The sequence below is a fragment of the Sceloporus undulatus genome, chromosome 4 (assembly GCF_019175285.1).
Source record: "Sceloporus undulatus isolate JIND9_A2432 ecotype Alabama chromosome 4, SceUnd_v1.1, whole genome shotgun sequence".
In the NCBI taxonomy this organism is placed as follows: domain Eukaryota; kingdom Metazoa; phylum Chordata; class Lepidosauria; order Squamata; family Phrynosomatidae; genus Sceloporus; species Sceloporus undulatus.
This window is the reverse complement of record NC_056525.1, coordinates 4319869-4343905: the sequence shown is the minus strand read 5'-3', so window position 1 is coordinate 4343905 and position 24037 is coordinate 4319869. Positions and strand designations below refer to the sequence as shown.

Below are 24037 nucleotides of genomic sequence, written 5' to 3'. Positions count from 1 at the left end.
TAGTCTATCATGCAATAACGTGAAACCCCATGATTGTGTTCGGATTGCCATTGGATTATACTTCCAATTTCCCTTGTCTGATAACGTCCATGGTCTTGTTTACCTGGATGTACAGATGCCTCAGGACACGTTCCTTTTCTCCTGGGAACCTGACCTACGCTGCATCTGTGCTGGAGAATAATCCAGTTTGACACCACTTTAACTGGAATTATGGGATGTATAGTTTTATGAGATATTTCGCCTTCTCTGTCAGTGAGCTCTGGTGCCACAACAAATCACAATTCCCAGAATTCCATAGCACTGAGCCATGGCGGTTAACATGGTGTCAAACTGGATTATTTCTGCAGTGTAGATGCAGCCCTAATGTTCCTGAAAGACACGCAGTCTTTAGATATGAGATATGTAAATATGAGGACCCGAAAATGAAGAGTGGGGCACGCAGGGGTACTAAGAGTGGTGTCAAACTGCATGATTTGCACAGTGTACACACAACTGTAGTGTTGAAAACTGATTCTGTGGTTAAACCTTGATCACACATTGGCTTGGATTCAATCTTGTTCTGCTGATAGCAACATTCTTGATTTCTCTCTTTCCAGCTTTGAATGCTGCCAAGAGACAGCAGACTGGTTGCTGGCCCGAACCACCCAGCGGCCAAGAATCGCCATCATCTGCGGCTCAGGACTTGGCCCTTTGGCTGACAGCTTGAAGAACCAGGAGTCTTTCAAATATACAGACATCCCGCACTTTCCACGCAGCACAGGTAGAGTTCAAGCATCCCCTCCTTTGGTGCCACAACAAACTACAACTCTCCAAATTCCATAACATTGAGCCACAGCATTAAAAGTGGTGTCAAACTGGATTATTTATGCAGTGTGCATGCTGCCCGATACTGTTCCTGTTAAACTGGGACATTTGGAAGGTATGAAAATACACCAAGTAAGAAGAAATGGCTTCCACCTTCACCAATAGGTTTCCAGTAGAGATCTGTCCAATGTCACTATTGCCGAGTTCTAACAGAACCCAAATCAGTGGATTCAAATGGCAAGTGATTCCACCTAAATAACTGGAAGACTGTAAGTGCCATCCAACAGTGGAATGGGCTCCTTGGAGAGCGGAGGTCTCTCCATCTTTGCGAGTCTTGAACCCAAAGTTGGGTTATCATCTTTTTTGGGAGTGTTTTAGTTGTGTCTTCCTGCATGGCAGGGGGTTGACTAGATAGCCTTTGTGGTCCCTTCCAACCTTATGATTCTAAAATAAAATGCAAATTAAAAAAAATAAAGCTGCTTCTTCTTTTGGTGGAATTCCATAAGAATCTGCTATGGCAGTCCAGTACACAACTGTATATTTATTTATGGGTTCATTTAATATTCCACAGCAGTAGTGTGAAAGAATGATTTATCTGAAATATTCACTATTTATCTGGACATTTTTGTGTGCTCTAGCCATCTTCAAGACACTCAAACTGTTTATTTAAAATCCACCAACCCTAAAAAGAACCAATGTGGCGTAGCGGTTTGAGCATCGCACTATGACTCTGGAGAGCAGGGTTCGAATCCCCACTTGGCCATGAAAATGCCATTGGGTGACTTTAGGCAAGTCGCAGTCTCTTAGTCTCAGAGGAAAGCAATGGCAAACCCCCACTGATGAAATGTGCCAAGAAAACCCTATGATAGGTTTGCCTTTTGTCGTTGTTGTGTGCCTTCAAGTCGTTCCCAACATGTGGCAACCCTAAGGCAGCCCTATCACAAGGTTTTCTTAGCAGGATTTGTTCAGAGGTTTGTCATTGCCTTCCCCTGAGGCTGAGAGAGTGTGACTTGTCCAGGGTCATGCAGTGGGATTCTACGGGTGAGCCAGGATTCGAACCCTGGTCTCCAGAGTCCTAGTCCAACTCATAAGCCACTGTGCCATGCTGGCTCAAGTTTGCCTTAGGATTGCCATTTGAAGGCAAAACAACACAGACACGCACACCCTTTAAAAAATGAAATGGGAACACGACCTCCAATATTGTGGGCATTAATGTGACTCACTCCTTCTTTCTTCAGTTGCTGGCCATGATGGCCATCTCATCTTTGGGGAGCTGAAAGGCAAGCAGTGCGTTTGCATGAAAGGACGTTTCCACATGTATGAAGGATACCCGCTCTGGAAGGTAAGAGGAGCCTGCTCTTGCTGTCTTCAAGATAATTATGTCTTATGGAAATGCTCTCTTAGGTTTTGTTGGAAAGATTTATTAATTTTTCAATTTGTTATTAATTAATTTAAAAACATCATTAAACTTAATAATCAAACATTATACTTTACATCACTTCAACACTACTACAAAGTGCACCCCACCCTCTAGGACCAAATAGACCATTTCATTCATCGTTTTCCAAAATTGCAATGACTCTTATGAAGGCACACGCCCCTTTTTCTTATATAAACATATACATTTATTCCATACATCTTTCTTCAGAATCATTCCTTTTTCCATAAGCCTTTTTTTAGTGTGTAAATCTACCTGTTAATTTATCATGAAGAGCAATATCCCAAACTTCTTTACACCATTCCTCTATTTGGTGACTATCTTGGATTTTCCATTTTCTTGATATTATTCATCTTGCTGCTGTCAATACATTTGTAATCAAACCCTTAATAGCTGGCATACATTTATCCTTGTCAAGATTTTGTCTGTTCTCTGTCTTATCTCTTCAGATACCATTTTCTAAAACCTCTGTACATATTTGCAACTCCACAAGACATGGATCTAAGTGCCATTTTCCTGGCAAGTCCTCTAGGAAAGATTGATTACTAAGAGTATGTCAAAAGATCTTGTAGCATCTTTGAGACTAACTGGAAGAAAAGAGTTGGCAGCATGAGTTTTCATAGACTTAAGTCTACTTCTTCAGATACTTTCCACTCCACCAAATGCATCTGAGGAAGTAGGCTCAAGTCTAGGAAAGCTCATGCTGCCAACTTCTTTCTTTCATTTAGTCTCAAAGGTACTACAAGATCTCTTTGCATATTGACTGTACAGACTAACATGGCTATTTCTTTGTTGTTCATACGGAGAGTTTATACAGAGAAAGTAAATCTCATTGCAATTCATTTTCAGGTCACCTTCCCGATCCGGGTATTCAAACTCTTGGGCATCGAGATGCTGATGGTCACCAACGCGGCAGGTGCCTTGTCGGATTCGTACAACATCGGCGACCTCATGATAATCCAGGACCACATCAACTTGCTGGGGTTGACCGGGGAAAACCCTTTGCGGGGTCCCAATGAGGAGTGGTGAGTGCCCTGAGAGAAGATACCCAGCATGATGTAGTGGTTTGAGAGCTGGATGATGACTCTGGAGACCAGGGTTCGATTCCCAGCTAGGCCATGTAAACCCACTGGGTCACTTTGGGCAAGTCACACTCTCTCGGCCTCAAAGGATGGCAAGGGCAAACCCCTTCTGAAGAAAGTTGCCAAGAAAACTCCATGAGAGGGTCACTTTAGGGGCCTCAACCCTCTTCTTGGGTCCTCAGAGCAAAAGGGAGGAATCTAAGGGTGAGAGTAGTGCGGTACACATTGGCCTTTTGCGCCGTACTGGCGCCAATTCTAGGGTTAGGGACTGCGTGGCAACCGCACGGCCCCTAACCCTAGCATGGCGTGGTGGCACAACAATGATGGCACCCTATGTACACAGGTGCTGCCATTGTTACATAAGTGCCGCGAAGCGTCCGCACATTGCCACACGGCTCTTACGTCACGAGTGAACCAATGGCATACTTGCAACATCATTGCGGCACTGGAAAAAGAACCCGTTTTTCTGGATTCTTTTTCTTCCGCAGTGATGGCGCGCTGTTTGGGGGCTGCGCTGTCCCTGTGGAGGAAACTAGGCTGTCGGCAGGCCACCGTTTCTCAGCAGTCTGTCCTGGGCCAGTGTTACCTTGGAAAATGTGCATACACGTTTTTCTCATTTTTGAGACTGAGGCTACTGCCACACTGCAGAATTCATGCGGTTTGACACCGCTTTAACTGTCATGGGTCCAACCTATGTAGTCCTGGGATTTGTAGCTTGTTAGAAAAGGCTAAATATCTGACCAAACTACACATGTTGCTAGTGAAGTACAATGTTAAGTTTCTGTTTTATGCAGAGTCCTGTGAGTATATTACAAGCCAGCAAGGCATTTTAAAGGAAGATATAGTCATCAGAAAAATACAGTTGAGTACATATAAAATACAGTATGTGTAATATACTTGTAAACCTATGAAATGAATTCATACTTATATGTTTTTGCTTTTATTTGGCAATGCTCTACATTTTCTTTTAATACATACATAACCATGGGATGGCTTTTATATGGGGTATTTGTTATATGGGGTGTGTACTGTCATTTTTAATGTTTGCAATTTCATATCTTATGTTTCTATTTGATGTTTTTCATAGTTTCTCTTGTACAGTCTTTTAGAATGTTTTTATTTGTGAGAATTTTATTTCTGGGAGAAAGGTGGCATAAAAATGAAATAAACACATACATGCATTTTCTTGGATGTCCTACATTTTGCAGTGCCTTGTACTCCTTTGCGGTTAGGACAACTAGTCATCCTGAATTAACAGTAACAACAATCCTGAGTTTCAGGCCACAATACCCGGCTTTTAATAGCCATCAGCCCTTGACACTACAGGTTTTTGGACATCATTTCACAGAACCTATAGCCAGAGTGGCCGATGGTGCAGGATTCTGGGTCTTGAAGTCCAAAACCTTTGGCAGACCAAAGGCTGAGGGTCAGTGTGTTGTGTTCTTCCTTCAGGTTTGGACCCCGCTTCCCTGCCCTTTCGGATGCCTACGACAGGAAGATCCGCACTTTGGCCATGGAGACCGCCAGGCGCCTTGGATACGCCTCCTTTGTCAAAGAGGGGGTCTACTGCATGGTGGCAGGCCCCAATTTCGAATCCGTGGCAGAGGCTCGGCTACTCCACTTACTGGGAGCAGACGTTGTGGGTAAGAAAAGGCACTCACAGAGCTTGGAGACCTTAGCATTGCTGCTCATGGGGCATTCTTCACATTGGTCCAGGAAGAGAATTCGTTTCTATTAAGACAGTACCAACATTTATGGTTACTAATTGAGCTGGTTGTTATTAACACATTATTAGCATGTTATTACTGTGTTATTAACATGTTATTAAGATATTCAATTTATATGTTTAAAAATTCAAGTGAAATTACTAAAAATGGCCACCGCTGCCCCCCAAATACAGCCTGAAAAGAAATGAATAAATGCTGAACATGAATTGTTTCTGAAAAACCGAACATTGTTACCATTAACATGCAAACAATCTAAACATTTGTTGAATTTGATCTTTTAAAAAATGAATTAAAGGCAAACAATAAATTTTAATGAATTGTTTCCAAGCTTTAGGGACTAGACCCGGAAGCCATGATTCTTTACTTTCACCGACACAGGCTTCTCCAGCTTAAACCAAATTTTATTTTTTAACTTTTGCTAGCAATACTGATTACTGGTTGCCCTGCAGCTTTGTTGTTGTTGTTGTTGTTGTTGTGTGCTTTCAAGTCTTTTCCAACTTATGGAGATCCTAAGGTGAAACTATCACGGGGCTTTCTTTTGAGGCTGAGAGAGCCTCAGCAGGTTTCCATGGCCGGGTGGGGATTTGAACTCTGGTCTCCAGAGTTATAATCCAGTGTTCAAAGTACTAAATCACACTGACTTTCTATAGCAGTTTGCTGACCCGCAGTTTTGTATGTGGTCCACTTGGTGGTTCAAAAATTAGAAATTAGACTTGAAGAAGTTCAATTTCTAATTTTTGAACTACAGATTGAACCACAGACATTACAGTGGACCTTCATATCAACTGGCATTTGGTTCCAGAAACCCCCATGGAAATAAAAATGCATGGATCCTCAACTCCCATTAAATACAATGGCATAGTGAAATGGTGTCCCTTATATAAAATGGCAAAATTCAGGTTTGCTTTTTATATATATATATATATGGAAAATGTTCAGTCCGTGGGTGCTTGAACCCATGGATAAAAAATCCATCAATATAGAGAGCCGACTGTACTGCAGGTGAAACAAAAAAGCTTTTAACTCAGTGCGTAATGTATCTATATCTATCTTTACATATACAGTGGGCCCTTGGCATCCCTCATGGATACCAAAATCCGTCAATGCTCAAATCCCATTATATACAATGTGGTATTACTACTACTACTACTACTACTACTACTGCTACTACAGTGGGCCCTTGGTATCAGCTGGGGGTTGCTTCCAGGACCCCCCATGGATACCAAAATCTGTGGATGCTCACGTCCCATTAAATACAATGGTGTCGTGAAATGGTGTCCCTGATATAAAATAGCAAAATCAAGGTTTGCTTTTGGAATTTATATTATATTTGAATATTTTCAATCCATGGATGGTTGAATCAATGGATAAAAAATGTGTGGATAGAGAGGGCTGACTGTATCTGCAAATGTGGCATTTCTGTTTTGGGGGATACAAACATTGCTGAAACATTTCCTAGGGTTGTGGGGCATAGAAAAGGTTGGGAACCACTGCTGCATAGTCTCCTAAGATGTCAAAATGGCTTTGTGCTTCTTTTCAGGAATGAGCACTGCTGCGGAAGTGGTTGTGGCCAGGCACTGTGGCCTGCGGGTCTTTGGTCTCTCTTTGATCACCAACAAGGTGACAAAGGACTACGATGCTAAGGAGAGCGTTGACCATCACGGAGTGCTGGAGGTGAGCAGGAGGCGAGCATCCATGCTTCAGATGCTTCTCACGGAAGTGGTGGGCAGCCTGGACAGTGACACCAGCAGCTGCGGACAGAAAGAGACCGAGACCAGCTATCAGAACGGGGCCTAAGAACATCTCCAGAGGTTTACGGTGGAGCCAAGGATGTGATGGGTGGTGGCACTCAAGAACTGGACATCAAGGGGAAAGTGCCACCTCCAGGGGGACTAGATGTGCTCAAGGCACTGCGAAACAGAGGACATCCAAGGAAGATGTAGGGCATGAGCAAATAAAAGCTAACCTTGTTCTTGTTACGTGTCTTCAAGTCATTTCTGATTTATGAGGTTTTCTTGGCAAGATTTGTTCAGAGGAGGTTGGCCATTGCCTTGCCCTGAGGCTGAGAGAGTGTGACTTGCCCAAAGGGACCCAGTGGGTTTCACTGCCTAGCTGGGAATCGAACACTAGACTCCAGAGTCGTAGCCTAGCACACTAAGCTAAAGCCACCAATAGATATATACATTCATTCCATATGGTCTATTTACAGCTATATTACATATGTTGCTATTATGTCACTTGGTCGTTTCTGACTCAAAGCGATCCAAAGGAGATCCCACACTGAGCGGAGGGTTGGACTGCACTGGATTCCACCCCAACATTAGGAGGAACGTCCTGGCAGTAAGAGTTTGGTGGAGTCTCCTTCTTTGGAGGCCTTTAAGCAGAGGCTGGATGGCCATCTTCTGTTGGGGATGCTTTGATGGAGAGTCCCTGCATGGCAGAAGGAGATTGGGATGGATGGCCCTTCTTGGGGTCTCTTCCAACTCTAGGATTCTGTGAGGGAGACCAAAATGGTGGAAGGTCTGGAAGGTATGAAGAGAGACTTAGGGAGCTGGGTATGTTTAGCTTGGGGAAGAGAAGGTTAAGAGGTGACAGCACAGGACACAGAGCACTAAAATGGTGAAGGGTCTGGAAGCCAAGAAGCTCTATGAGAAGAGGCCAAGGGAGCTGGGGATGTTCAGCCTGGAGAAGAGGAGGTGAAGAGGTGATATGATGATGAGGGATGTCATACTGAGGAGGGAGCAAGCTTTTTTCCTGCTGCTCCAGAGAATAGGACCCAATGGAGCAATGGATGCAAGCAGCAGGAAAAGAGATTCCACTCAACCTTAGGAGGCTGGGAGGCCATGTGTCTCATGGAGTGCTTTGATGGAGAGTTCCTGCATGGCAGAAGGGGCTTGGACTGGAGGGCCTTCCATGAAAAGCAGGGAGTCTTCAGCTGGAGATCCCTCACTGAGTCAGGCAGCATTGGGCTGGATGACCCCTGAGGCTCCCACAAGAGCAGAACCTCAGAAAATGAAGCGCGCATGCGCCACTTGCTGAAGAGGCGGGGCATGCGCACTAGAACACTGGGCGTGGCCAGGTCTGAGGCGTAGTCCCGCCTTCCTTCAAGGGGTTATCGGTCAAATATGGCCATATCAGAACTTGGGGCGGAGCAAGGAACAAAGCGAGAGACGAGAGACAAGGAACAGGACTCTTCCGAAAACAGTGTCGCTGGAACAGTTTTTGCCGCCTGTCGGCTCAGGAGGAGAAACGCTTTGGACAACGCGGGGGACTTTGTCGACGGTCCCTGGATCCGCGGAATGCTGTAAGGCTTCTCCTGCTCGGCTTCCGTACTTCCGGAAGTCGCCATGGCGACGGTCAGGTCGCGCCCCGCCCTTTCCTTGGTTGCTAGGAGACGCGGAAGACGCGGGAAAAAGGGTTGGACGTTCAAAGATAAAACAAAACATCAGGTAAAAAGAGTTGATTTAACTGAAAGTCAGTTAAAAGGGCGGAATGGCTAATTGGCTCAGAGTCACGTGTTGCTTTATGTTGCTTCACATGAAATAATGAGATAATGATGTAACAGACAGAAACTGCGCTAAATGCACACAAAACAAATACAGACGATGAATAAACAGACCTTTGCGTCGCTGTTGTTGTTTGTCTGAATCCTGTCTTCCTGCCGCGATATCTCCTCATGTACTTCCTTTGTATGTCGCCTTTCTCCCGAAAGGGAGCCCAGCTGACCAACAAACGGCCATCAATAGCAGCGCTGTTAGTAGCAGCGTCCCTTGATGCCTGGCGCTTGTGCCCCTTCCTTCAGCCCTAAAGGCTCTCAATCCGGAAGGCAGGGCCCAGAAGGAGAAGCCCCCGTGGGCCTTCTCTCCCTCTGAGGCTGGACCAAGGCAGATGGATGGACCCCAGGGAGGTCTTCAGGCTGCCCTGGCCGAGCTGGGCCTGTGCTGCTGCTGCTGTTATTACAGTAGCAGCCATCTTGAACCCCTATGACTCCAGAAGAGACCTGGATCAGTGGCTCTGAGCAAGTCCCAGGGGTCTTCCAGCGCCAGAGGATGGCAAAGGCAGCCCCTGGAAGTGTTATTCTCAGAAGCATAGGATCATAGATAATCGAAGAGACCCCAAGAAGGGCCCCCCAGTCCAGCCCCCTTCTTCTGCCATGCAGGAACTCTCCGTCAAAGCATCCAGCCTCCGCTTAAAGGCCTCCAGGGAAGGAGACTCCATTATACTCCAAGGAAGTCTGCTCCTCTGTCGAACAGCCCTGACTGTCAGGAGGTTCCTCCTAATGTTGAGTGGAATCTCTTTTCCTGCAGCTTGCATCCATTGCTCCTTTGTTTCCTGTTCTCTGGAGCAGCAGAAAAGAAGCTTGCTCCCTCCTCCTCCTCCTCCTCCTCCTCCTCCTCCTCACTATGGGATCCCTTCAAGTACTTGAAGAGGGCTCTCATGTCTCCTCCAGAGAGTGTGCCTTGAGGTCACTTCTGACTTACAGTGACCCTAAGACAAGGCTGCCCTGGGGCTTTCCAAGCAAGGTCTGTTCAGAGGGAGTTTGCTTTTCCCTTTCCCTGAGGCTGAGAGAGGCTGACATAGGAGAGCAATAGCAACTGCTTCTATGAAGCATCTACTGAGACTCTGCGCTTGAGTCTTCACTCCGTTTGCATCTGCTCCTTTTGCAGGGCCTCTCCCTGGCTTACAAAATGTCTGCCATGAACCCAGGCTTCAGTATGCTGCCCAGGAGCCTGATCAGCAGTTTAAAGAACCCGGTAAGCCCCAGACAAAGAGGGAGGTGGCTGTTGGTGGGGTTTTCGGTCTCTGTGGCCATGTTCTGGAAGAACTACTCCTGACGTTTCGCCTGCGTCTGTGGATGGCATCTTCAGAAGTTGGTGGCATGGAAGTGAGTGGAGTATATATACTGCATGGCCCTTTGGAAGCCGGGTATGAAAGCCTTAGACTTTGCAAAGAAGGAGATAGCAAACAACATGGGATTTGAATTGGTGCGCCTCCTTTTCTTGTGGATGAACATGTACAACTGAGTTACATGTATACACTGTGGTTGCACCGTTGATGAATGTTTGCCCCGGGTGAGGTGCCCTGGTACCAATACTAGGCTATCTGTTTTGGCTTTTGAGGGATGCGGGGAGCACCAAGTGAAAGCCTATTAATTGAATGGTTTTATTGCCAAAAGATGGGATTCATTATAGCTCGCCATAATTTTAAAATAAAGGAGAATGTACTTAAAGCACAAAATAAGATAAACTATTGTAACAGACTTAAAGTCTAGCCGAAAGCCATTAATGACCCAATTTACAAACACTTCCCTAAGATAAATCTAGCCCCAAACTGCAACAAGACTCCAGCATCTTGGGGGGGGGGCAAAATGAGGGCATTGCTCCCCCAAAATAAAAATTCTGCCCCTCAGTGAAATTTTCCTTCGGTCCCCAAATGTCTAGCATTGTAGAAAGTGAGACATTAAAGGTGGTTTCCACCAAGAACTCTTTTAGTTGCTGTGTGTCACGTCCTTTTGGTCACTGGCTGCATCTGCACTGCATAAATAATGCAGTCTGGCACCACTTTAACTGTCATGGCTGTTCTTTGGAATCCTGGGATTTGTAGTTTGTTGTAGCACCAGACCTCTCTGACAGAGAAGGCTAAATATCTCACATAACTACAAATCCCAGAATTCCATGGTATTGAGTCATGGCAGTAAAAGTGGTGTCAGACTGCATTATTTCTGCAGTGTAGATGCAGCCTCTGCCCACCCCTTTACTTTGGATGCCTAAACTGTATTTCTAATGCTCAGCTGAAGTTTCAGGTTACTAGAAAGCTGGAAATTGGGGACTGGAGGAAAACAATTTGGGGAGTCACAATTCCTGTTTGGTGAACAATGTTCTCCTCCCTTTCTCCCAGCCTCTAAACCCCTAAGTACCATTGCTGTAATAATTGGTGAATAGTCAAAAGACATCCTAAATGTTTGGTCATCTTTATACTTTACTCACCTTTGGAAGGATTACAGGAACGAGTCCAGAGCTGGGAGTTCTGGAGCCTCAGAGTCTCCCAGAAAGACAAGGAAGCAAGCATTTCCTCGGCAGCAGAAAAGCACTCCACATGTTTGCAGAGACACTTTGTTCTTAACCCCTTTCCCCTTTTTGCGCGAGGAAAGACAAAGGAGTTAAATGAAGAATTCTTATTTCTTCTTTGTTAACTACTTTTTTCTGTTGCTGCATTTAGGATTATAGCCCATGGCAAAGAAAAGAAACGACTAAGAAACAAACGTTTCGGCTACCGATCTCTTTATCAGAACCGAAGAAGGAAGGAAAAAAGAGGGCCCCACAGAAGTCAAAAGACAGATCAGGTGAAGAAAAGTCCCCCTTATTGTGCATGTGGATCTGCTGTGTGCCTACTTCATGTAGGAAGCATTGAGTGGTGAATCATGTTTTTCTCGCCTAAGAGCAGCAGGGCTTTCATCCCATCAGGCCATGGAAACTTGCACATATTGGACGTTATCAGACGAGGAAAATAGGAAATATAATCCAATGGCAATCCGAACGCAATCATGGGATTTAACATTATTGTGTGACAGACCACCACACGCAAATTAGGGCAATGGCATGCTATTTTCGGGCAATGGGAAGCCAGTTCAAACGCAATTCGCATTCACGTAAATTCACTGAACTAGCGCATTCACGTGAATGCGTTCTGGCCCCACTTTCTTTTCATTCAAAATTAAGAAAAATTCCTCACATGTGATAAAGTCTATTGTTTCCTCCTCTGAAAGTTTGTGCACAGACTGGAAACTGGGTTTTGTCAAAAAAAGAATAATCATAGAATAATAGAGTTGGAAGAGACCGCAAGGACCATCCAATCCAACCCCCTTCTGCCGTGCAGGAAATCCCAATCAAAGCATCCCCATTGACAGATGGCCATCCAGCCTCTGCTTAAAGAGCTCCAAGGAAGGAGACTCCACCAAAATCTCCGAGGAAGGAGTGTGTTCCACTGTCAAACAGCCTTTACTGTCAGAAAGTTCTTCCTAATATTGAGGTGGAATCTCTTCCTGTAGCTTGCATCCATTGTTCCGTGTTCCAGTCTCTGGAGCAACAGAAAATAAGCTTGTTCCATCCTCAGTATGACAGGTTTAAATATTTAAACAAGGTTATCATATCACCTCTTAACCTTCTCTTCTCCAGGCTAAACATATCTAGCTCCCTAAGTCTCTTCCCGTAAGGCATGGCTTCCAGACTCTTCACCATCTTGCTTGCCCTCCTCTAGACATGCTCCAGCTTCTCAACATCCTTTGTGAACTGTTGAGGCCTGACCAAAGCAGAACAGAGTGGCACTATTATTTCCCTTGACCTAGATACTATGCTTCTATTGATGCAGCTTAGAATCACATTGGTCTTTTTAGCTGCTGCATCACAGTGTTGTGTTTTGTTCTAGTGAGTGGAAAAACTCCTGTTTTTGGCTTGAAAATGCCCATGAGACAGAAGCCCCATTTGCCTCAAGTCATGACCAAGGAAATGATAATGGGAGAGAGCTTGGACAACATCAAGATTATGCAGGTACGATAAGGCTTTGCCCCAAGCTGGAGTTCTGAGATTTATCATAACTGCTCCTATTAATACTGATTTGCTCTTTTTTTTCAGGGGTTGGAGGCTGGTTGTTGTTGTCCATCAATCTGTACTTATCCAGAGCTGTAAAAATAACTTTTGTTTGCTTGGCCTTTCAACTTGAGAAGCCATTGTTTAAATAGGCAAATTAATATCAACACTTCTAAAAGTATCTCTAAAACAGTGACATTCTAGGAAAGTTATAATAGGAGAATAAGCAGGTGGCTTTATATAGTTTATATTATTTATTAATCCAGCATTATTAGTTATATATTCTTTGGGAGAATTATAGTATCACCTGGGCCTCTTGTGATCCTGGTATATTTTTATCTATATACATTTTTAGTGTAGGCACATTAGTTTCTACGGGCATTTTAGATTCTATAGAATAAAGATCTATATTATATCTGAACCTGTTTCTTAATTCAGAGCTAAAATATGCAAAATATATTATCCAGCCTATGACATTACACACAGGGGTGGCCCAGTACAAATCCTGATGTTTGGTGCTGTTTTAGTTGGCTTATTTATTTTTGGACTTCATCACACCAGCCCTTTCTCACAGCAGTCATACTAGGGAATATACAATGGCAACATAACACTTTCCATCTATCCATCATAACATCCATCATAAAAACGGAGGGAAGGGTAACCAGGGTGCTTCAGATTAGTAAGGGGAAGAAGGGACAGGGACTCTGTGGTGCCATGTGACTGGCAATCGTGCAGTTGCCCCAGGAGTGACATTTCACACCTGAATATTTGCATGGTTGGCCGGTTGTTCACAGGTTTCCCCCGTGAATGAAAAGGGATGCATTGGGGACAGGGCAGTTACCGATCTGAGGCATCATGATGCAATGATTATCGCCAAAACTGCTTCCTTCCCAGTATCCTTGTGGTTTAAAAGTGGTGTGCAGTAATGCCCTTAGTGCCTTATGCACACATACAAAACCTGGGCAGGTTTTTTTTAACCAACCATCTAAAACTTGGTGGGTGGGAACTAAACCCCCTCTGCAACTTACATGCTGGTGCTTACATAAAACTGGGAGTGGGAAGAGAAGCTATAGCCACAGAGGTCAAGCATTCTGGGATGGGGTATTTTGTAAGATCTTGGGGGAGTGATAGGGCATGGAGCAGGAAGCAGTGACCCACTATATTAATCCCTCTCCCCTTGAAAATATTTCTAGCGAATTGCCAAGAGCCGGAGAAGCAGCTTGGACAAACTGAAGCATCATTCCAACGTTCTCCTGAAGAAGAACCAGGAGCTGGTGGAGAAAATCAAGGAAATGGATGCCGACACTGCCAGGCAGGCCAGAGATCTCCTTCAGCAGCATGACATGTTTGGGGTAAGGCTCAACTGGGTTTGGGGACTCACATAGCATCCTCTGTGGAGATGTTGCTCCCAATTTCTTCCACACCTGGCCATGGAGTTGGACCTTTCCGGACACATTCAGATGGCAGCTTCCCACACTATTTGGTCTTGAAACTCAGGCTTCCACTTGAGACAGTAGCTTTCCTGTGATACCACAGGAATCCACTTTCTACTGGGCCACTGAGGAGATAGTTCTCTTGGCTTTCTCAGACAGGCCAGGAGTCATTTGCAAATGGACTAAAAGCTGCATGTGGCTAATCTCAGTTGTGCCAACCAGCTTTGAGCTTCCAGAGGTGTCCTGAACATCCACTGCCTTTGGCTTCTCTCTCCACAGACAATCCTCACAACCCTTGTAGACTCAAGTGAAAATCAAGTTGGCAGAGCGAAAAGGGAACTCCTGGAAAAAGAGAAAATGGTGGAAAAGAATATGGGAAGTAAGAAACATCCCACATGTGATGGGGCTGAATAGGGTGGAGAAGAAGCCCCCAGGCCTGAACACCCACAGAGACTTTTGGCCTTGGTCCCAAGAGCCCAGCTGTTGTGAAAGCCATGCCAAAACGTGACACTTTGCCTTAACCTTCTTTGCCTTGATTCTTCCCTTCCTCCTCACCCCCAGAATTAGATATGGAGATGACACGCACTAATGCAAAAGTGCAAGCCCTTCAAGATGAGCTCAACGTCTTGCGATCATACATGGACAAGGAATATCCAGTAAAAGCAGTCCAGATTGCATCCCTGATGCGGAGCATCCGGAACTTGAATGAAGAGCAACAGGTGTGTAAAGGAGGCTTCTGCTAGTTTCAATATTAATAATAATAATAATAATAATAGGATTTATTTCTATGCTGCCCAATCACTGGGAATCCAGGCGGCTAACAACAGAGGGGATAATAGACGGTTCCCTGCTTTCAGGCTTACAGTGTAAAAAGACACGACACAAAATGAGAAGGGAATGGTGGGGGGGATCAGGTCCAGCATTCTTCTCTCCCTCTAAGGCCTGGACCAAGGCAGATGGACTGGCAGGAGGGCTCTTCTTCTTAATTGAGGCCGGGCCCCATGGCGTTGGGCCTGTCGTCTCGCTCCCTCTAAGGCCAGAAGATGACAGTTGGGAGGAGGGAGAGGAGGGCTCTTCCTCTTCAGGCCTGATGGCATTGGGCTTAAATCGGTGTGGCAAACCCTGACCTTAGGAAAGTGACCTTTTGGACTAAAATATTCACCCAGCCAGTATATGATGGCTGGAGATTCTGGTTATTGCAGTCCAAAAGAAACATTTTTTCCAAGGTCTAGACAGGTGCTGGTTTAATCTGATCTTGTTCCTCTTTATCACTGTCTTCACCAGGATGAATTAGATGATGTTGAGGATCTTTCTCAACGGTTCCTGGAGACCTTAGCAGAGAAAGCCTTTGAGGAGCAAGAGCACGTTTATCAGAGCATTGCAGAGGTTAGTCAGATTTCCAACTCTTAGAGAGATGATTATTCAAGTAGCTTTAATTACGGTACTTGTTTTTAGAAATGAAAAAAAAACCCCAAGTATGTAAAACAGATCATTGCTCTTTATTGAAAACAAATAAGGAGAGATTCCACAGTTCTAATCAACCTAGTTCAGATAGTTTCTCAGGGTCAAATTTAGAGAGCAGCTCCCTCGGTGTTTATCAAAAATTTATCAAAATGCAAACCAACAACAACAAAAAGATGGCCAGTCTGAACCCTGAGATATATAGAGATGTGATATTGTCCCCATCCACATCCCAAAAAAAGGCACTGAACATTTCTAGAATAGCTGTCTGGCCTGGATCTCTGTGAAGTGCCTAGGAAAGGACCCATTTGAATAGAACTGGGCAGAGCTGTTATTCAGGACTCTGCCCCAAAGAGAGCCCAGGTTCCCCATTTCCTTCCATGTACATCTCCAGGCCTTTCCTTTCTTCAGTCACTTAGCAAAATATGCTTTTGAAAATTCCCCCTAAATCATAAAACAAGAGCAAGAGATTTTTAAAAACCTCCGCCACTCTGACCTCTCTGGTCCTCCAGGTGTCTGGGAGAATAAGGTTTAGGAAATATGGTATCACAGCTGTGATTGCTGAAGTAATGGAATAAAGTAATAATAATAAAGTAGTACCCAGAATGGGTATTTGAGAGGTATCTAAACTGACTCACTTGACAAGATTTGCCCAGGGTCCAAAAGCATGTCCTGGGTTTTCTTACCTTGAGGAAGAATATTGCAGTTAAATAACAGGTCTTGCTGGAGGATATTTATGCAAACGTATTTCTTGCCATCCACACAGAGGCATAGATTATGTTGTTAACCACCCTCAAGTTGACCTTGACTCTTGGTGACTCTGTGGATGAGACATCTCCAAGACTGCTGTCCTTCGCTGCTCTGCTCAGATCCTGCAGATTCAGTCCCATGACCTCTCTGGCTGAGTCTATCCATCTGGCACGCTGTCTTCCTCTCTTTCTGCTACCCTCTACCTTTCCTAGCATTAATGAGTCATCACGTGGCCAAAGTATGACAGCCTCAATTTGATCATCTTGGCTTCCAAGGAGATTTCAGGCTTGATCTGTTCAAGGACCCATTTGTTTATCTTTTTGTCTGTCCATGAGATCCTTGGCACTCTTCTCCAGCACCACATCTCAAATAAGTTGATTTCTTTTTGTCAGCTTTCTTCACAGTCCAACTTTCACAACTGTATGTGATGATGGGAAAGATGATGGCTTGGACTATTCTAACTTGAGTGCTCAGTTGTATATCTTTACACTTTAGGAGCTTGTCTAGTTCTTTCATAGACCAGGTACATACCGGCTTTTCAGGCATCCTCGTCATGTGCAAGGGTTGCCTTGGGGGCGGAGCGCCCATACGCCTCGCAACCCTCCCATGTGACGAGGGCGTAACAATGGCAGCGCCCTGTTTACATGGGCACCGTCATTGTTACGTAAGTCCCGTGCAGCACTTATGTAAAGAGTGCGCCAGTGGCGCACTTGTTATGCTGTCACCGCAGCTTCAAAAGAACCCGCTTTTTGTGGGTTCTTTTTCTGCTGGTGGGAAACCTTGCCATTTGGCGGCTGAGGCTTCCCTCCAGCAGAAAAACAGGCACCAGCAGGCCACCCTTTTTGGGTGGTCTGTACCGCGCCATAGTTCCCTTTCCCATTCCTAGTTGTTTTCTTATTTCTTTATTGCTGTCTCCATTCTGATAAGGTTGGTCTTATGTATGTCCTTATGTAGAATCAGTGTATTTGGAGCTTGGCCTGCCCTCCCATATCTGGGCATTGTCTCCTACATTCCCTTGACTTGCTGTCCAGATTTTCTTCTGAAGTGCATTTTCCTTTCTTCTGTACAGAAGAAGCTGAGGCAGTACCAGGATGGCCTGGAACAGATGAGCAGGAACAATCTAGAGCTGAAAAGACAAATTGCAGGACAAAAGGAGGCAAGAATTGCAGCAAGTGACTTGTTAAGTTGGTGGCAATTAAGTGTTACATTCCTTGGTCAATAGACTTTCATTTGAATGAGTGTCACTCCCTCCACACTGCTAGCTTTCCTAAGAATCATCTCACATTTGGGAAGGAAAATGAGCCCAATAAATGGCTCATAGAAGGAAGGAAGGGCAGTGGGTCCTTTGTACAAACATCTTTAATTGAGAGTTCAAAGGCTGAACTGTTTGGGAAGAGATCACACAAAAGTATATTACAGTAGTAATTTAACTTAATTACGCTTCTTTACATTTCTCTGTCCCAGGCACACTGAGGCAGAAGTTCCCTTTTTGTGGATTTTGCTTCCACCTCCTGCAGCCTGAGAGTGGCAGTAAGGCATCTTAACATAGCGCTCAGAGCCTGGCCGTCAGGGCAGGGCTTAACCCACCAGGAGGACTTTCCATTCTCATGACTTGCTAACTTCTCCTTTACCTCTTTCAGATTATTGGTGAGTTGGTGAAAGAAATCAAGGAATTGCACCGGAGCATTATTAAACTTCACCACTCCATCGGGGATCCGCGGGATGTGATATTTGCTGATGTCCTCCTCCGCAGGCCCAAGTAAGTTTCTTAGCCTGGGCCATAGGCTGAGAATGCCCAGAGTCATGCCTTCATGCTATAAGTCCTTCTCTCCAGGTGTAGTCTTGATATCTTCCTTGCTCTTTCCTTCCAGGTGCACTCCAGATATGGATGTTGTTCTCAACATCCCCACCGATGAGGATTTCCCTCTCTAGTCGTTGGAAAGTGGTTGAGATAAAGTGCCTTGAAAACATGGATACAACCTTGGAGACCAGAGTGTGCCAGTTTCTCATCTGCTTTGCTGCTCCGTAATGGAAATTGGCACCCTGTGCCTTATGCCTGACTGACATATTAACCTCCCAGCTAAGACTTATTGACTTGGCTTTTCCCTACAGTGTTTCAGAATTAGCTTCTATTAAAAACCGATCTCTCAGATTAAAGCTGGTCAGTGTCTCAGATAATTGCAGTGACACCAAGGATATTAATCCCTTTAATAGTATTAACGCTTCCCCCATTGTGCCTTTACTGCATAATTGCACCATGCCAGGGGAGGGAATCATGTGCCCTCCAAAAAGTTACATGCTGGACTGTAATTCCAAGCAGCCCTAGCCAGCATAGCCAATGGTGAAGAGTTCTGAGGGCTTTGCAGATCCCAAGAGGAATACTAGGAGTTAGAGCCCAACCACATGTGTGATGCTGTATGGTTTTCATCCATGTTTGAGAGGACTCTGCACAAAGAGGTGTTCAGCCGTCACCAGCACAAGCTAACCAGAGAGTGGCTTGGGATGGCATCATAGTTTGGGAGGTGTGAGAAGAGCACGGGACATTTCTGACCTTTTTGAGTTTGAACCTGAGTTTGCACCTTTCCGACAATGAGGCACGTGTGTTGGGTGCCAGGTTGCCCCGGGTCAAGGAGTTGTGCTGCAAGAGGCATTGATGCACATGGACAGCCGGTTGAGATGGCAGTGCCAGGGAACCTGTGGTCTTCCAGATGACAGATGGCAGCTTTCAATAGCCCTAGCTAGAGCCTGGGCAGTCTCAGGTATGATGGAATTATACTCCACCATCTGAAGGACCACAGGTTTTTGGTGCTGTGCATATTCTACATGCAACAATTAAAAAAAAAAATATGGAACAGATTTTTTTTTAATTGTAGCCAAATTTCCATCTGATTGGCCAAATTCCATTGGCAGGTTATACCAGCAGAAGATGGATGACACTCTGCCCATGCTCAGAGGCACCCTTTCTTGTGGTCCTATTGCCACCCTAGACTTCCCAACTGGCCCAGAGTTCCCTTTCCAGGCAGATGTCCCCAAACTTGTCAGAAAAAAGCCCCCAACCTCTTCAGCTCTTGCCCCACTCCCATCATTGTAGCCAATGAGAGCACAGGTGACATCACCAGTTGCTGGTAGACTCTGTCTGAATAGAGGCAGAAGACTACAAATCCCAGGAATCCATAACACTGAGACATAGGCTGCATCTACATTGCAGAAATAATGCAGTAGGTAGGGCCACACACAGCCCCTGGGCCACGCTCTGCTTGCCCTCCTCTGGGTCCTCATCCATCTGAGGAAATGGGCTCAAAGCTAGGAAACATCATGTTCCCAACTTTGTTCTTTCAGTGCGTCCTGCTTTAGGTTGTGTGCCTCTGACTGCAGTCTCACAGTCTGCCACTGGGTGGCGAACGTTCCTCTCCTTTTTGGCCAGAAGAACTCTATTCTCTGTTATCCCTCCCAGATCCTTCATAAATGCAAATACAATACATATTGAATAGAGAGATCATTGCTTATTTCCTTTGGAATCATAGAGCCAGAAATTCTTAGGGTTGGAAGAGACCCCCAAGGGCCATACAGTCCAACCCTTTTCTGCCATGCAGGAATATACAGTCCCACAAGGAAATCTGGGTTTGGAAAGTTCCTAGATAGTGAGGGCTGTGCATGTCCTTTAGAATTATTTACCTGTTTCTTGGAAATGAACAGAGGTCCAAGGGATGTGGATTCCTCACACCCTTTTTATACTCTGAAAACATTCATATTCGTAACTGGGAAAATTATGAGTCTTATGGCATGAGAAAAGAACATTTTTCTCTACCTGGGATCCAATGGCATAGAAGTGCTAGCAACTCTTGCAACAGCTGGAAGAATGACCCATAGACAGGATTTACAAATGGACTGATATTTGGACATTTGCTCTGCTTTTACAGAAACTTGTGGCTTCTTATTTCTCCTCTTTTTTTCATTTTTTAAAATAAATTTCTTCTGTTTTTGTTATTTTGGGACATCACTGATTGTAACTCTTTTGAATGTAAATATTGTTTAATTATGAAATTAAAACCAAGTTAAAACAAAATAAAATGTGCAACAAGAACAACAAAAGTGGGCCTTTTGCTCCATCTTGTCCTTGGCCTCAGGCGACAAAATCTCTTGGGGGGGAAGCAGAATAAGCCTATACTGTATTTAAAAAGGAAACAAGACCCACTGCAGTATTTTTTACTTATTTATTTATGGGATTTCTAACCTTCCTTTCTTCCTTTTTATATGAATTAATGCAGTTTGACACCACTTTAACTGCTATGGAGCAGTTTGGAGAAAGTGGCCACCATGCACTGGACCCATTTAACCTGCGTCTTTTTGACGCTAGTGTTTTCCGCATCCTTTTGGATAAATCGCTTCTGCACAAGTGTGAACCCAATGCGGGTCGGAATCCCTTTAAACTTGCCCTTCAGCCGGCTGGAGCAGGTCCATTTTGAACTGACTGATTTGTGAATGTGAACCACAAGTGGGTTATTTTAATGCGATCGGGGCAGATGTAGTGGGAACCACACTCTGCTGTCGAAGTGGTCCATCGATTCGGAATGCAAAGCGATGTATTTGTAAGTGGGAATGAGGCTCTCTCTGGCCAACCCTGCTGTCCCTGGATCCACTTGAGAGAAGGAAAAGAGAGTCCAGCTCAACATCAGGAGGAACTTTGACAGCGGGACACCCTCCTTCCTCGGAGGATAGTGGCGTCTCCTTCCTTGGAGGCCTTTAAGCAGAGGCTGGATGGCCATCTGTCAGTGAGGATGCTTGGATGGAGAGTTCCTGCATGGCAGAAGAAGGGGCTTGGACTGGATCAGGACCTTCTTGGGGTCTCTTCCAACTCTAGGATTCTAAGGAGAAAGGCTTGACCTGAAAGGCTACAGTCTGGCCACAAAAGTTTCCATCAGGGCAACACTTTTGTTTCCTCTTGCAAAAACTCGGAGCTTGGCTTAGGGCCAGGCCAAGAGCTCACTGCATGCTCAGAGGCACTCTTGGCTCAGGGCAGGGCGACCACCCAGCAGGGGGCGTGTCCCTCCAGGCTCCTCCTCCTCTTTCTGCCTCTCATTTAAACAGTGCACCTCCCTTGTCCCGCCTCTGAAGCGCGATGGAAGCGGAGCCGGAGGAGCCCTGAGCGCAGCAGGTGAGCCTTTCTCCTCTTTCCCCTTTTCTTTCCTCGGATCTGCAACGAAAAGGGCCCCTCTCCACTTTGGGAAGTTGGGACCCAGGTGGGAGGAAGAGTGCCCCTGGGCATGGGCAGAGTGCCTCCCCGAGGTCCCTCTCCCTAGCTCTCCTTGTCAGACCTTCTGGGCTCCCAGCAAGCAAAGCTGGGGATGTGTGTCTGTGTCTCTGTGGGGGTTGTTGTGGGACTGCACCTCCCAGCATCCCCAGCCAGCCTTGCCAACAGCTCAGGAGGAAGGTTTAGGCTTAAAAAGCTGGGGGTTCCCCTAGTCCCCCCCCCTTTCCCAAAAGTTACATTCCAAAAAGAGACATCAGAGCTTAGGGAAAGTTACTTTCCAAAACGAGGTTACTCAAGTTACTTTGCAAAAAGAGTTTGGGGAAGTTATTTTCCAGAAAGAGGCATCAGAGCTTGGGGAAAGTTACTTTTCAAAAAGTAACTCGTTCGCCCTTGCTTGGTTGGGGGATGCTGGGAGTTGCTTGCAATCTGTTTCAAGATTGTATTAATCTGAAGCTCTTTTAATGCATCGGATGGTTCTTAGGGGACTCTGTCTTTTTTAATACAGTATTGGAAGGCGCTCTTGAGTCCCAGTTTTGGGAAAAGGGTGGGATACAAATACTGTATATTATTATTATTATTATTATTATTGGTTCCAGGAAGGTGCAGGAAGCCAGCCAGGTCCCTGTTTGATTCTGCTTTGATATTGTAATAATGGAATGCTCTTTTAATGCATTGCTCTTGGATTATTTTCCCCCATTGGACTAGTCTTTTCCTATTGTAAGGGGCACTTAGGGAAAGGGCAGGATACAAATAAATGTAGTATTAACGACAACGACAACAACCGGGGGACTGTGTTGCCTTTGACCCCTCCAACCCTACAAATGTTGGGAGATTGTCCAGGGTTTGGAAGGCTGGGTTTTGCATCTCTAGTTGTGGTTTCCTCCACAGTCAAGGGAACGGAGGCTCTTTGTACATAGACACTTAGGAGTTTATCACACTGGGGCTAATTTCAACATTAAAGAGAGATTAAAGCACATTGGAAGCATCCCGCAAATAAAGCAAAAATGGTGAGTAATTGCACAAATGGTTATCACATGCAATTGCGCAAATAAAGCGATATCGGAAATGCATTGTTGCCGAAATCCCAAAAGTAAAAGGGTGTGCGTTAATGCTTCATTGTAACTACTTTAGTGGTGGGTTTAGCGCAACGGCATGTCAAATGGTTTTGCATAGGGACACACAATTTTTCTGGGATATTCACAGGATGAACTCCTTAGAAGAGACCCCCAGGAGGCATCCAGTCTGACCCCTTTCTGCCATGCAGGAATACTCAGTCGAAGCGCTCCTGACATGTTCAACATCCTCAAAGGATGTTAGTCCTGGCATCAAGGTTGTCAATGGGGGTCTGGCTGTGGTCCTGGGGACAGTTTCTGGATGTGTGCATGTGTGTAATCCAATGCCAGCTCAGTGGTGACAATGGCGTCTTTCGTTGCAAACAACTTTCCTTCTGAATTTTTAACCATGTTTTGGAGAGGCCAGCAAAAGCCTGCCAAGGCATTGGGTTACTGGGAGCATGACGAAACCAGACCTTGTATTGGAAAAATAAACACACACACACACACACACACATATACACACACAGATGAACATACAGCGTGCACCATTGTGTTGCACAAAAGGGACATTTGGGAGAGAAAGGGAGTAACTCTGAGAATGTGTTTCAAATGTATTTCTTTTTTTAAAAAAGTTAAATTTCATATTCAGTACTAAGCAATGTAAAAAGTTATAACACCTTTCACAGCATTATGGCTATGCGATGTTCAGGTTTATTACTAAGCTAATCCTTGTGCTGCGTCTTCAGCCTTAATGATAAGCAGCAACAAAAAAACCCTTGTATTGGAATTGTTTGTGTTAAAACAATAAAAACAAATCTTAAAAATTACCATCCTAAAATCTGCAAGAAGCACAACTGTCAGGAACTGGGTTTGTTCTCGGTTTTCGACTGCAGTTCCCAGAATCCCCGGCCAGCTGGAGTTGCAGACTGAAAAAAGTGGATGGTGGTGGCAATTTATTTATTTATTTATTATTTGTTGTTTATTTGTATAGTGCTATCCATGTACATGCGCTCTACAAACAGTTACAGAATAAAACATTTATAACTCTTCCCATAATACAAAATACTAAAATACAATAGAACACACACACACACAAAATGCAGGATAAAACAAAATGCTGTAGATCTGCAAGAGCTGTATTTGAAAGCTCTTGGAGGCGTAGCTAGCTGGGGATGCTGGGAGATACAGTCCAAACCCCAGAACAACTACAGGTTGGAGGATTTGGGTAAATTCTCATTCAAAAGCCAGAACGTTGCAAGCTGTTCCAAGAATAGTTGAGGGGGATTCTGGTAGATAGAGTCCAATCTCCAAGACATTTGCTGGATGAAGGATTTGGGGAAGCTGTCATTCAAAAGACTTTAAAAGTTATTTTATTGTCTTTTGTGCAACGATTAAGTTTATTATTATTATTATTATTATTATTATTATTATTATTATTATTATTATTAGG

The 24037-nt window shown here is 44.8% G+C and overlaps 3 protein-coding genes across 7 annotated transcripts in view; all 3 read left to right on the top strand.

Moving 5' to 3' along the window:
* The window catches only part of LOC121929322 (purine nucleoside phosphorylase-like), an 18197-nt gene extending 11167 nt beyond the window's left edge, over positions 1-7030 (top strand). The window contains exons 2-6 of the mRNA XM_042464748.1: positions 597-760; positions 2043-2146; positions 3092-3267; positions 4777-4967; positions 6592-7030. Coding sequence (XP_042320682.1) covers positions 597-760; positions 2043-2146; positions 3092-3267; positions 4777-4967; positions 6592-6848 — 892 coding nt within the window. The 3' untranslated portion in view covers positions 6849-7030. The remainder of the gene's footprint in view (positions 1-596; positions 761-2042; positions 2147-3091; positions 3268-4776; positions 4968-6591) is intronic.
* A 1129-nt stretch (positions 7031-8159) lies between these two features.
* Positions 8160-18438, top strand: C4H20orf96 (chromosome 4 C20orf96 homolog). 4 transcript variants are annotated; one of them, XM_042461261.1, is made up of 11 exons: positions 8160-8500; positions 9719-9805; positions 11271-11394; positions 12477-12598; positions 13831-13989; positions 14350-14449; positions 14632-14789; positions 15355-15456; positions 17351-17437; positions 17922-18040; positions 18153-18438. In XM_042461261.1, exons 1-11 carry the CDS (start codon positions 8399-8401, stop codon positions 18211-18213), a joined length of 1221 nt encoding a protein of 406 aa, XP_042317195.1. In that variant the 5' UTR covers positions 8160-8398; the 3' UTR covers positions 18214-18438. The 4 variants fall into 4 exon arrangements, with proteins under 4 accessions (XP_042317195.1, XP_042317194.1, XP_042317196.1 ...); XM_042461260.1 differs by having other exon boundaries at positions 17351-17449; XM_042461262.1 differs by lacking the exon at positions 17351-17437.
* A 2947-nt stretch (positions 18439-21385) lies between these two features.
* Positions 21386-24037, top strand: part of REM1 (RRAD and GEM like GTPase 1) — a 22366-nt gene continuing 19714 nt past the window's right edge. The window contains exon 1 of one of the 2 annotated variants that reach the window (XM_042466334.1): positions 21386-21436. The gene's annotated coding sequence lies outside the window, so the exon portion shown is untranslated. The remainder of the gene's footprint in view (positions 21437-24037) is intronic. The other variant, XM_042466336.1, reaches the window with a different exon arrangement.

What these genes read in the sequence shown, in the direction of transcription:
- C4H20orf96 (XM_042461260.1), top strand. Translation starts at nt 8,399, where the DNA reads ATGGCGACGGTCAGGTCGCGCCCCGCCCTTTCCTTGGTTGCTAGGAGA. An exon ending in GAAGTCAAAAGACAGATCAG is followed by an intron (nt 11,395 to 12,476) that starts GTGAAGAAAAGT and finishes GTTTTGTTCTAG; the next exon opens with TGAGTGGAAAAACTCCTGTT. An exon ending in ACTTGAATGAAGAGCAACAG is followed by an intron (nt 14,790 to 15,354) that starts GTGTGTAAAGGA and finishes TGTCTTCACCAG; the next exon opens with GATGAATTAGATGATGTTGA.